The sequence below is a fragment of the Ambystoma mexicanum genome, chromosome 6q (genome assembly GCF_040938575.1).
Source record: "Ambystoma mexicanum isolate Mex_15411 chromosome 6q, UKY_AmexF1_1, whole genome shotgun sequence".
NCBI classification, from domain to species: Eukaryota; Metazoa; Chordata; class Amphibia; order Caudata; family Ambystomatidae; genus Ambystoma; species Ambystoma mexicanum.
The window spans coordinates 1,596,587,476-1,596,601,157 of record NC_090937.1 but is presented as its reverse complement, the minus strand read 5'-3'; the positions used below and the strand labels follow the sequence as shown (position 1 = coordinate 1,596,601,157).

The following is a 13,682-nucleotide window of genomic DNA, read 5'->3' as shown; positions in this document are numbered from 1 at the left end:
CAAAGTATATCTTATCATCCAGGCATGGATGGGTACTAATGGCCTCTGTCTGAAGGATGATAAGACTGAGTTGATAATCCTGGGCTCCCAAGCCAATATCAAAAAACTATGCCAGGAATTCTCCTCCTTCAATATAGACGGGAATATCATCCAAGTGTCCAAGGATGTAAAAACCCTTGGATTCTATCTTGATTCCACCTTATCACTTGATAAAGAGGTAAAATCCTTGGCCTCCTCCACGGCTTACACCTGCAAATTGATAAGAGCTGGTATACCATTCCTTTCCAATAATAGCTGCTTAATCTTGACCAGAGCCTTAATACTCTCCAGAATTGATTACTGCAATGCACTTTATTCAGGGGCTAATAAAACAATAATTCAAAGACTACAAACATTACAAAATAATGCCCTGAGAGCAGCACTAGGTATAAATAAAAGAACCCATATCTCCTCCGCTAGATGCCATCACAAATGGCTGATCACTGATAATAAAATACAACTCAAGATGCTATCTCTGACCCACAAAGCCCTTAACAACTCCGCCCCTAGATACTTGATTGACAAATTCCATAGGCGAACATCTATCAGACCGACCAGAGCTGTCAACGCCAAATGCTTAACAATACCTAACTTCAGACTCACCACGATTGGAGGAAATAGCTTCCCTGTAAAGGCTGAAAAAACCTGGAATTCACTGCCACAAGACTTAAGAGTGGATTTGCCCTTCCTTTGTTTCAGAAAAAATGTTATTAATCTCCTAACCTCTACTGACCTCAGCTGAACTGTCATCTACATCCCACTGTAATCATTTGCATCTATCTCCACTGTATATTTTATGCAATTCCAATTTGACCATTCCTTGTACATTGTATATTATGTAATTATTTGTGATTTCAGGCCATTATTGTAACCATGTAAGCTTCGCATATTCTTATCGCTTCGCCCTGCTACCCCAGGGTCTGGTGTGCATAAAAAGTGAATAAAACAAACAAACAAAATTTAACATTTGCTTGAAACCAGGTGGATACATGCATTATTCTTTTTGTGTTTCTTTTGTAAGTGATGAACATGTTAAAATTAAAATAAAACGCATACTGTACAAAGTAAAAGTCATCTTTAGTATCCAACATGGGTTGTGAAGTTAAGGTGGCTCTAACTGAATTTCAGGGGTTGCATTGTGTTAAGTTTTCACCTTAACCTCCCTGCAACTAAAGTGTTTTCCTTGAATAAATAAATATATATTATATATATATATATATATATATATATATATATATATATATTTTTTTATATATATATATATATATATACACACACACACACACACACACACACCCACACATATATGAAAACATCTATTTTTTCAATGTAAATATTTCGTCCTAACTCTCCTCTTGAGGGCTCATCCTGAAACATAACATTACATAACAGATACATTTGTAGAGCGCACACTCACCCCCAGAGGGGCATCATGGCACTATTGTTAGATAACAGATGTTTCTTGTTGCCCAACTTAATGGTACTCATTTTATCGACCTTGGAAGGATGTAGGACTGAGCATACCTGCCAGGATTCAAACCTGACCATGAGGTTAAACACAGACCCCTGTAGTGGATGCATTAGTCACTGAGCCGCAGACCCGGAAACTGCTCAACCATAGCTTCCACTACGGAGGCCAAGGAAGCTAGCCAAGTACCTGATTTCTAGTTCTGGGAAGGTAGTGGTGCAGGTCCGGACCCTAAACCTAGGGGATTCCACTCAACACCTACGCACACACATCACGCCAGGGCCTATGTGTCATCATGATGTCAGGTTTCCCAATGATCCAGATGAATTCAATTACTTGAGATTATTTTTAGAGTTTGCAGACTAAGGCTAACATGGCAAAATATAAATTTGTATAAAATTGCAGAAAACTGGATCGCATGATTACAGCAACGCAATATTCCTTACCTCAATTCTATTAGTTTCAGTGAAATTCCAGTCGTGGCGGGTGGTTGCACTGACGGTCACTTTGATTGAACCTTTCGAAATGAATGGGACACCAGATTCAACAGTAAGTTCAGATCCGACGACTACTTCAAATCCATGCTGGTGTGAAAACGAGCTCTCAGCGACCAATGTTTTTTCAACCCTAGAGTGAGCAGAGGTAGAGCTTGTAGTTACAATGTGCTTGAATGTTATCGTGAAAAACCTAGGTAGTACCAAGCGGTAGCAATATTCACCTAAATCAGGGGTCTGCAACTATTGGCTCTCGAGATGATTTGGACTAGAATACCCATCACCCGTAGCCAGCATATCCAATGGTGAAAGATCATGGGAATTGTAGTCGACAGCATCTGGAGAGCCACAGTTGCAGATGCCTGATAAATGATATTCTAGTCAGGCTTCAGCTCTGCTCTTATTGTATTAGTACTTCAGTGAGCAGGACCTACCACTTAAATAAGGTCTGGCTCAAAATCCTGGTCACAGTAAATGTATTTTCTTCATTTTGAATCATATTTGCTTTCATTGGTATGTTAAATTTTGGCCAAGTTTAACTCCCCAAAAATAATGTGTCCACTCTATTTTGTAAACACTGTATTGTGAATATTGAAATGATGAGCTGGAATACAAGTTGGTTGTTGTTGATATGGTGTGAATAACCGCAAGTAAATCTTTGATGGTTGCTGGGTTGTACATTTTTGCACATTTATGAGGCATTCCCAGAGCGACAGGAATGAGCTTCAGTGCAACTTGATAGAAACAAAGAGAAAGGTGCATTGCTGGGTTAATGCTGAGTAAAAATAGCTTAGTGTTTTAGTGATTTTAGTGCTTTATATTCCCAGGTGCAATGGTCTGTCCAATCCATTTTAAAAGTGTTTGCTACCACGATCCAAGCCTTATATGAGCGGTTGTGATTACTTGTTATCTGCAAAGGCTGAACCATGAATAAAAGAATGACTTAATTAGCCAGATTAGAATACTTGTGTGTTGGAGCTATACTGAGCTAGAAGTATACTGCAGGAGAGTAATCCTACCAACCAAGTGTATCAGGGACCCCAAAGGGAGGGAGAGTTTCTGGAGAGGGATGAGGCCGTCCTCAAGATGAGGGGCCTCCGTGCAGATCCGTGCATGGTTCCTGGAAGGTTAGGATATTGATTTGTCATGTTTATATGCACTGTTTAATGCACACAGTTAATTTCATGGTTGTATGTTTCTTGTGTGGGTGTATGTGCGTGCAGCGTGTGACCATGTGCCTGGTGTCCATACGTGTGATATGTATGTGCCCATTTTGTGGTTCTATATGATCATGTATGTGCAGTGGGCATGTGTTTGTGCAGCGTGTGGATGCATGGACAGGGCGCTTTAGGGCGCATTAGCAACCTGAGCATGTCTGGGTCGTGCTGGTGTACTTGCAGTGAGTGGGTTTATGTGAAGCATTAAGTTACATCTTGTGACAAGGTGCCCTGCTTGGCAGTGTGGGTGCTAAGGAGGCCGTGGACCTCCCACAGGTCAGGCTTAGAGCCTTTGCTCTTATGCGTTTGGCAGCGCGCTGCAGTCCAGCAGCTTAGAAGTCTATCACATGACACAAACTGCGTATGGCAAAATGCCTCTGGCCCACCCTCATTATAAATTCGCATGACCTGACAATGTTCAGTGTGTGAATGCAAGTGTGTGAGTATGTGCACAGTAACAATGCCTTCATATGCCTTATTCAGATCTTGAATGTGGGTTGTCTCATCACAAAATAACAATCGTAGCACCACAGACATCTTCTGCAACTAAAACCGACTATATTTAATGGAGAACTGCATTTGTCCCCCAAATAGTTCCTCAACACAATGATTAAAAAAAGCATCCTTTTGTGTACTACATATCAAAACATGTTGACCATAACATGCAGCATTTTTCAGCTGTATCCTCAGAATCATGCATATTTGATTTGACATATGTGTTATTAAGATAAATATATTTTTGTGCCCTTTTCTCGAGTCCTGAATTACACCTAGAAGTAGGGAAATTCAAGAAACTGGAAACTAATGAAAATCGTTGCTCATGTAATGAGCAGTCGATTGGGAGACTACAACACTTTTATAGTAAACAAAGGGCCAAAAATCCCTAAAGTTTGTTTTGAGGGTAGTTAGCTTAAGTTTATTTAGGAGACACCAGCCAGATAAACAGCATGTCCCACGGTAATCCTATATTTTCTTACCATGGAAGAAAAGTTGCCGTTGGGCAAAATAATGTTTTATTCTTGACAAGAATTATTGACAAGAAATCATGTGTACTGTACTGTTAATTTCTCTTTTAGAGACTGTTAATTGTTACTGTACAGTTTTCAGCAGGTTGGTGTTAAAATCTGAGTGACCATTGCATTCAGATCAAAGCTGCTTCACTCCATTTATTTATTTATTTATTTAGTAATTACATTTGTAGAGCACACACACACCCGTGGGCATCAGGGCGCTTTTACCAGTTGCATGGGCCCAAGTTGGACAAAGGCATAGGTGCAGACGAGAACTTTATTGGCATTACAGTCCTGGTGAACAGCTATGAAGCTGTTTTGCTGTATTAATGCATAGGCATAACTACAGAAGATGCAGTTGCACGCATGGTAACACTGTTGCAGATTGCTGGGCAAATTCATATATTAAACCAGGGCCATATATATATATATACATTATAAAATGATGCCGGCGGGCTGCAATAGAGGACTGTGGGGTGGATATATGTGAATAGCCAAGTTTTGAGGTTTTTGCGGAAGATCCAGTCTGATTCTTCCACTCTGAGGGCAGGTGGAAGTGAGTTCCAGTGTTTGGCAGCCAAAACTGGAAAGCTGGACCATGAGCATTGTAGCTGCATCCGTCTCATAACTTTTAAATCAATTTGTTAGTAGTTCACTTGTTTGGGACGTTATGCTCACACAGGTGAAGATTAGCTTTTGTAAATTAGTGAGTGCTGTGTGTATGTTTTCACCAATCCAACTGCGGTGACAGGAAGGGTGACTTTGTTAAGTGGATCCTTGAAATTGAAATAACCCATCTCTACCATATTAAATGTTGGTTAGAGATGTTGAGTCAAATAGTTTAATATAGCTTTAGCTACCGGTTTCGGCGAGGCTCGAGGGACACAACACTGCCAGCACTGGGGTAAATGACATATTGCACCCCATGTCTCCTTCCAGGGTGCCTGTCTTGCTTTAGCATTTTTTTTTTAACGGAAATGGGTTTTGTGTGTATTGCATTTGCCGAATTTCCCTTAACAAGACTATCAACAAAGATGGCCACCATTGAAAAAAGTGGCTCCTGCACAAAACGAACAGGAGGCAAAGAGTTCTCCATGGTTACTGCACATGGGAAGCAGCTGGAGCGTTAACATTCCCCTCTCACCCCGACTATCTTAATGAGAGGGGAGACATGGGAGTGTCCCCACGCACACATTCAGAGGTGCAATTCCCCGGCCTACACAAAACAGGGAAAGCAAAATGTCCTGGGCCTTGCAAGGTCTATTGGACATGTGCGCAGGGGAACAGAAACGCTCGAAGGCAAACCAACTTTCCCTTTGACAGTTTAAAGCAGTCCAGGAGTCATCCCTCAGCTGCAGAACGCATCTGCAGGACCGCTCATTGTTGACAATGGGCTGGCTCAGCACCTTTACAAATGGACGAGAGCCCATTATAGACGAGACCCACTGGATCACAGAAATCGATTGCTCTTAAGCTTACCTTTGAGGAAAGCAAACTGTTTTGGGATACCTTGAAAACAAAGTACACAAGCGGCCTCAATATAAGTTTGCCGGTCCAGCAACAACAGTGCCGTGCACCGTTGTTTCCGGAACGGCAAACTACAAATCTGCCTGCCAGAGTCGCTGTGCCCGATAGGTCTGACCCTGCTGGGCGCAGCCACCACGGTAGGCACACTTGTCACGGAAGCACCAGCACTGTTGTTAACGGTTCCGGTGCTCCCGTGTCCCCATTCCCATAGAGTCCAATAGGACTCTATGGGAATGGGGATTTTAAAAAATTGCTGGCGCCTGAGTTGCCGGCCGGCGGGGTTGAAAGCCCCCGGTGTTAGCGGAAAAAGTCAGGTGCCGGTAATTCATTCCGAGTCTGGCGGCAACCCACCAGACTAGGAATGAGGCCCAAGGTATCAAAAGTGTACACGCATGTGGGTGTGCTCAAGAAAAAGGACAACGCACCTTTTAGGTGGACATCTGCAGTCTGCCATAGAAAGCTTAACACTCATAACCTGGCCAGAAAAACATGTAACCAGACAGTTAGTGACAGAGCCTGGTTAAACATAGTGATGTGGAAATCTGGTCAGGTGGGCTACAAGATAAAGTTTACAAGAGATCCAAGATGAGAGCCATGCAGCTGGGAATCCAACATTTTGTGGATAAGGAGGAAGTGAGTTCAATGCTTCTGGCAGAGATGGGTCAGAGCTGTTACTCAATCATCTTCAATAAACAAAATCAGATTATATGTGAATCTGAGGGGTCTAAACCAGTTCATTATCAAGACCCTCTTCAAGATGGAGACAAGGCAGAAGATTCTGCCTTTGAGGATCAGCAGGGATTGGCTGGAGACCATAGAGCGACAGGAGGCTTGTTTCCATGTTTAAATCAGGGGCTCTCACCAGAAATTCCTCAGATTTTCTGTAGGGCAGGGCTGTTTTTAAGTTAAAGGTTCTTCCTTTTGGCCTGTGAACAGCGCCAACGATCTTTACCAAGCTCTTGGCCCTGCTGGTAGCTCTGCGTCATCTTGAGAGCATCACACTATTACCATACTTAAACGACTGGTTAAAACGTTCGGCATCCAGGGACCTTCTGCAGGCTCAGGGGCAGAGGACATGCCAGACCCTCATTAGATGGGTATTCTCGATAAACTGGGGGAAGCCCCATATGGGACCCGTGTAAACTATGACTTTTATAGGGGATCAATTCTCCACGAGAATGGGGAAGGTGCTCCCCCCATGGATAAGGGTTCTTGATGGCAGTGCTCAAGAGATCCTCAGTTAGAACAATGCTGTAGGATGAGTGGTTCTGTTCCCCTGGAAGATTCTACATCCTCTGGTGTCTCACATTCACAAGCCCTGGATGCTGACCTCTCAGGCCTTCCAGGCTCAGATCCCTGTCTTGGTTTTTCTGACACAAAAGCTTCAGTGCTGGCTTCAGAACTCCAATCTCCTGAAAGGAGTGGACCTGCGTCCTCAAACCAGAATCGCAATTATTACTGACACAAGAAGCATACGGTGGAGGGCCACCATACAGCAGCAAATACTGAAGGAGAGGCCGGCTAAAAAATAGACCACTCCCCAACTGGAGGCGGCAACAGACAGGTCTCTAGGCGCATTCTCATTACTTTCCACCAACGAGTTGTACAAGGTTTCCACTTGCTACTTTACATAGGGCCTCATTACGACCCTGGCGGTAAGGGGTTAGCGCCATCGTTAGCTGCGCCGACCCCTTACCGCCAATCACGAGTTCCCTTTCCGCCATGGCGGATTTTACACCTGCTTCTAGCGGGTGTAAAAAACCATGGCGGTAAGGGAACTTGGTGTTAATTACGCCACCGTAATTTACGGTGGCGTAATTAACGCCTTCCCCACTCCCATTATGCCCTATGGGGCAAAAATGGGAATGGGGAAGGGTAAATGGGGATTGGGGACTTACCGCCCCGCCGACCTCGGAATGGGGCGGTAAGTCCGCCAACCACCATGGCGTAAACGTAGTTTACGCCATGGTGGTAAAGTCACGGCCCAGGCGGTAACTTACCGCCTGGGTCGTAATGAGGCCCATAGTCTACAAGTACTTCGGTGGTAAGATATTTCAGCTTGTTTTATTTTGCCTGAACAATAAAAATAACGAATGTATATTTCCGATGGGCCAGTGAAATGGTTGCTGTCCTACCTCATTAGGAGGCAGGGAGTTAAGGAGGCGAGTCTAGAATACGGGGTGAGCACACGGTGGAAGGAGGGGGGAAGGTGACAGTTTTGCATATTGGTGATAAACTACCAGCAGTGATCTGACCGAGGAAGGCAGAGAAATGACGTTGACTAAATGCAAGAGAGGCTCGAAAAAAATCTCAGGAGAGGAATAATAGAGAGGATGAGAGAAAAACATGTAGGAGCGGCATTGCACGTGATTGAAAAAGTGTTTTATATTTTGAGAAAAATTGCAGTTAAAAAAAAGTCTGAACGTCGAACATACATTTCTATGGAAGGCGCTGCCTTCTTAAAGGAACACTAGAAAGAAGAGAAACGTGTTGCAAATATAGAGAATACTTTAAAAAGAGGTGAAAGTGATGAGCGACTGAGGTGGAGGGATTGATAGTAAAAATCAACAGAGCACAACCATGCACCATACGTTGGGAGAATTGCAATACAATGGAAAGTCAGAGAAGAGGCAATAAGGAGTTGTGACAGTAGAAGTGGGAGTTTAAGTGAATGGTTGTCTAACGTGCCTAGTCTCTTGTCAGGAACAATGAAAGGAATTCGATAGCTTCAGAGACAAATATTGACAAAGGCATCATATAGGTCCACTGCTAACTCAGAAAATAATAAGCTAACGACATTCCCATGTGTATCACGCCTGGGCTCATATCAGTAATGCGTGAGGCCGTTCTCAAGTTATTTTGGGTCAAGTGCAACTATTGCCTGGTTGGCCTCACTAGTGAGGTACACACATGATCTTCATAATAATATCAGGCTTATAGCGTGTCCATTTAAAAACAGAAAAGTGGTAACACTAATTCAAGTTTGTTGTCCAGTGTTTTAAGGAATGTATATTTGTTGTCATGTTGTCCACAATATATGCCAGAAAACTGCTCCCACTAAACATACCTCCGACTCCAGGGATCTTGGCTGGCACCTACAGGGGAGCCTTCAATTCCAGTGGATAGGGTCCTTATTCCAGAGCATTCAGCAGAAACGCCTTGGCCCAACAACTGTTCACCCTCAGTGCTCCCTTGGAGTGATTAGGGAAGAGAGCTCACCTGTGCCGTGGATGCCTCCGTCTTCACTTCTATGGCAGAGTAGTTTGCAGCAGGCTATATTCCCAACAGATGCCTAGTTAATCCTTATTGCCCATGTAAGAGTCCAGAGGCGAATCAAGGAAAAAGGGGCTCCCCCTTCCTTATAAAGGCAAAATATCTCAGGGGAATGGTATGAAAATAGGCCTGCTGTAAAGCCGGAGTTCAGTCAAGGTGATTGTAACAAGTGCCCTTTGCTTTTTGACATAACATTAAAAATGCCTTACCTGCAAGAAACGGGTGAACAGGAAGTGATAGAGAGCCCTAACAGAAGCCAAGATGGTGGAACGCCTCTCTAATCCCAACACTGCCTTCTGGCTGGTCTAACTCCACCCTCTTTACATCCCTACTGACTTCAAATGGACTTCTGTCATCAGCAGCCTGGTGTGAGCATAGCGTTGTTAGCTCAGTGGTGAATATGAACTATCAATTCTCAGGAGGTCTCCTGGAGCATGTCCCTGTGCCCTGTGAATAAGGTTTCCCTTTGTGGAGGAGAATAAAAAGGCAGCATCCTACTAGTGCTACATCGCAGCCTTGGAGACACTCAGACCACACACTAACACACAGAATTCTTGTCATCACTAATGTGATATCGAATTGCTGTGGCTTTATAATTGTGTGATCCAAGCGGCCACAATGCCATCAAGGCATGGCTTATTTATTTTTATTTTTTTTAAATATGTTTATTTTTGAACAAGGCAGGAAACAAATACAGTTGTACATTACTGTGACCTTTCTGACTCCTTTATTCACATTATGAACACACCACCTCCCCTCCGCCTCCCCATCACGCATGTCCATCCTAGTCACGAACCCGGGCGTCAGCACCTCCCATGTCTCGCACCCGCTCTCGGAGGTGTCTCCGCTATCCAGATGTTAGGCAGAAACCTGTGCAGTTCCCTCTGGGACCACTGCAAAAGATTGAGGACTACAGGTGTTTGGCAGTAAACCCACTTGGTAGCAGTCTGTACCACACAGATTCACTTGGTAGCTGTGGCTGAGCAGTCAGACTTCCCTCAAGAAGAGTTAGGCAGTATACAGAGTATTCACAATAGGTCAAAAGAACATAGTAGAACAAGTAAACACTGACCAGGGCTTGGTGTAAAAGAGATATAATTATTTATTTAAAACCACATCTAGAAAAACACACTGGCACTAATAGTAAGCAATCCAAAAACACGGTCACTAAAAGATATACACTCCCTTCAAAGAATATTAGACAAGTGTTAAGTAAAGCCCCACTTATTTTCAGACAGCGGTGAGCGCTTAACGTAGATGGCACTCTAATAATTTGTTTAAAAAAGGGGAGAGAAAAGCAGAGAATAAATTGGAACAGATCCCAACACTTTTTCATGAACACAACAAGAGAGGAAGGCAAGTAACACTGTGAGTTTAGAGTCAGTATGCCGGATCCATCTTAAGAGGATCAAACGTATTGTGTCAAAGGTCACACAGTTGCAGGGCACAAGACTCTTATAAAGTTCAAAAAGGAGTTGGACCAAAGAAAGGGACCAGTTAGAAGGTCAAGGCAGCCAGCCCAGTCCAGAAGGTTAAGGGGTTATTATTATCTTTTAGCAATCTTTAGAAAGGGAGGTCTGGCGGACACGGTACCTTAAAGTGGTGAGCATACTCCAGCGGGGCAGTTGTTCCTGGCAGCGGATGCAAGTCGGTGCTTCGTCCGGGGGAAGAGAGGATCTCGTCGAGGAGGAAGACAGGAGTCCATTGCACTGTCAGGGAAGAAACCAGCCGCAGAGTTTCTCAGGTGAAAGGAGCGGTCCTTTAGTTCGCGGTCCAGTGGTAAGTGGCTATCCGGTTCCCGGGGTGCTTGGCACAGGCAATTCGACCACTTAGCCGGTCGGGGGTGCGAAGAGAAGAAGGTAAACTGGTTGTGCCCACCAGTCAGGGGAAGAAGCCTCTCCAGCCCGGAGATCTTCTCTGTCGTCGGGAAGTGGTGAGTCGGTTCCGCAGGGCTCCACCAGTGGTGTCGTCATGGTAGGTCAGCTCAGCTTCTCCCTCGTTGGATTCTGAGGTCCTGTGGCGACTTCTGAAGTTCCATTCCCCAAAGCCCTGCTTTTATGCAGCACACCCCCATTCACTCAGCCTAGCTGTCAATCAAACATGCTAAGTGGTGAGCCTGCCGGCTCACCACTTGGGCCAATCACACAAGAGTGCGACTTGAGTTACCAAGGTAACTCAGTCCAGGGTGCTAAATCCCCACCCACACCCCATGTGGTACCCAGACAGAGTCGCACCACTTTTGAAGGCTTCTGTGGAGAAGCCCGCCAAAAAGTGGAACAAAGGGCTTGACTTGGGTTGGAGTCACAGAAGAGAGCACGAACGCCATTTTAGAATCGAGTCCTGGCAAAAATACCAACCGGCGAATTAATATTAATTAAATAACCCGGCGGTATGTTCGAGGCTATGAGAATTAAATAATTAAAATTGGTAGCCTCGAACAATGGGAAAATCCCATAGGAATATATTTGCGGTCGAATATAAAAAGTAGTATCCACTGCCACCAGCCAAAACTCGAGCAGGGGGAAGGAGACGTGCCCCCTCGACTAACAGACCCCAGGGCAATCGAATAGCCCCGACCAGTACATCCACAATATGATGGTTTGTACTGGTTTCTGTTAATAATTTGGGACTACTAAAGCCAATGGTGACTTTACATGCCCTGGGAGACAGTAGTCAGTCAAGGGGTATGGAGTCTATGGTGGGGTGTCATTATGACACCCCTGTGTCACTGCACGGAGGGTGCGGTGTAACACACACAGTAAAAACACATGAGACCCTATGGAGTAAAGGACCCCATAGCCCATAAAACACATTAACAGTCAAAGAAACACCATAAATCATGTCCAAGAGTGGGAGAAAAAGAGTCTCACTCTTGGCAGGAGAAAAAAACAAACTCCAGAAATCCAGCAAAGCTGCTGGGGGCCTCACTAGGTTAGGGAATTCAGCCTAAAGAGAGAATTCTCCCTAACACTCGCCCCCACCCCGAGACTAAGGGACAGGAGGATTTAATCCACTCCTGGATGAATCTCATACCTCTAGTCGATGACATACATCCTAGAGAGACCATCAGCATTTTGGTGGTGACACCTTGACCTATGTCCTATGGTCAAATCAAAGGTTTTCCTTTGTAAGCTATATGACCTACAAACCCTTTGAGGAACATCAGTCTTTTTAAAGTTATAGGGGATCTGGTTGACCAGTCCCTCAGAAGTTGGTACAACTTCTGAACCTGTGTTAGGCTTTTTTAAGGGGTCCTTATAAAGGATGCCCTTAGATCTAGAGGGACCTCCAGAGGTTCTCACCACCTCTCTGTTGGGAGAAGGTTGGGTTTTAGGCCTCTTGGTTGGAGGGGATAGAGATAAGCAAGGTACATGCTGCTCCTTCCTCTTAGATCTACCTTTACCTACTTTAGGAGTTTCCCCCTTAAGACTAGGAATTGGGTTGGAGTCTTCTGTGGAAGGTCCAACAGTCTGAAGGTTTTTGGCCTTAGACTTTTCTTTTCTGGTTTTCCACCAGCACTGAGAATTACCAGTTCTCTTAGGCCTAGTTAGGGTTCCAGTAGGTCTATCCACCTCTTCCTCAGAAGCAGGTGGAGTCACAGACTCTATAATGGGGGAACAATGATGGAGCTTGGTTGGGGCTCCCATTTCCCTAACATGTTAGCCTGAAATTTGCCTGGGTCAGAGGTCAATTTACCAACACCAGTGCTTGTAGTGGTGTTCTCAGTAGAGGTTTCCACAGGCTTAGAGTGGCTCCTTAAGGTGGCCTCTCTAGCCAATTTGGTTTGGTTCTGGGTCTCTATACTGGGAGGACAGGGGGTACTGGATACTACTCCTAGAGTTCTTAGATCATTCCCCAACAGGACTCTCCCAGGCACCTCAGTCTGAACACTGACAGGAATCAACACTGTCATGTCATTACACTGAATGAGGGCTGGTAGAACTGGAACCATTTGGACAGGGCCTCCAGACATCTTAGTGGGACCTTTGGGTTCCTTAGAAACATCCTCAGGCCTGAAAAAGCTTTCATCCACTACTGTTCTGCTGGCCACAGAGTTTCGCCTGGCAGGAGTATCCTGGCCATTGACAAGAACACTGTCCATATGATAAACTTTAGAGTTTTCTGGTATGGAGTTGTACACACTCCTATTCTGATCACTAACCAGACCCATGGACTCTACTGTTACACTTGTTTGAAGACACAAAAGTTCTTCAGCAAAGACTTCAAAATTAGCACAAGCCATTTGGACTTCCTCCTCAGGGGTGAAGGCTAAGGAGACTGTGCTGATCCCTGTAGGTTTACCCTTACATCAGGGATCTCCTTCTCCTTTGATGTGGTCAGTTGCCCCACAGAGATAGCATGTTCCAAATGCTCTCTGGAAGCGTGGCTCGGCCTGACCTCCTTCTGGTTTGTGACCAGAAGGTACACTAGCCTGTTGTGGTTTACCCTGGGGCTTACCCTGGTTATTTTGTTATTTGGGGCCCTCTTTGGGTTGGAAGGTATTAGAAATCTCTTGGTTCCCTTTTGGTGGCTTCTTTCCCTCATCCTTTTTCTGAATGACCCTTGAATCCTTGTGAGTGGCCCTGTTGGCAACCCACAAGTCAGCAGCCTTAGCTAGCTTCCTGGAATCTAATTACTTTGAATCAGGCAAGTG

The 13,682-nt window shown here is 44.7% G+C and overlaps 1 protein-coding gene across 1 annotated transcript in view; it reads right to left on the bottom strand.

Moving 5' to 3' along the window:
- LOC138516878 (uncharacterized) overlaps positions 1-13,682 on the bottom strand; it is a 245,937-nt gene that overhangs the window by 51,200 nt on the left and 181,055 nt on the right. The window contains exon 3 of the mRNA XM_069632327.1: positions 1,954-2,134. Within this exon, the coding sequence (XP_069488428.1) occupies positions 1,954-2,134 (181 nt within the window). The remainder of the gene's footprint in view (positions 1-1,953; positions 2,135-13,682) is intronic.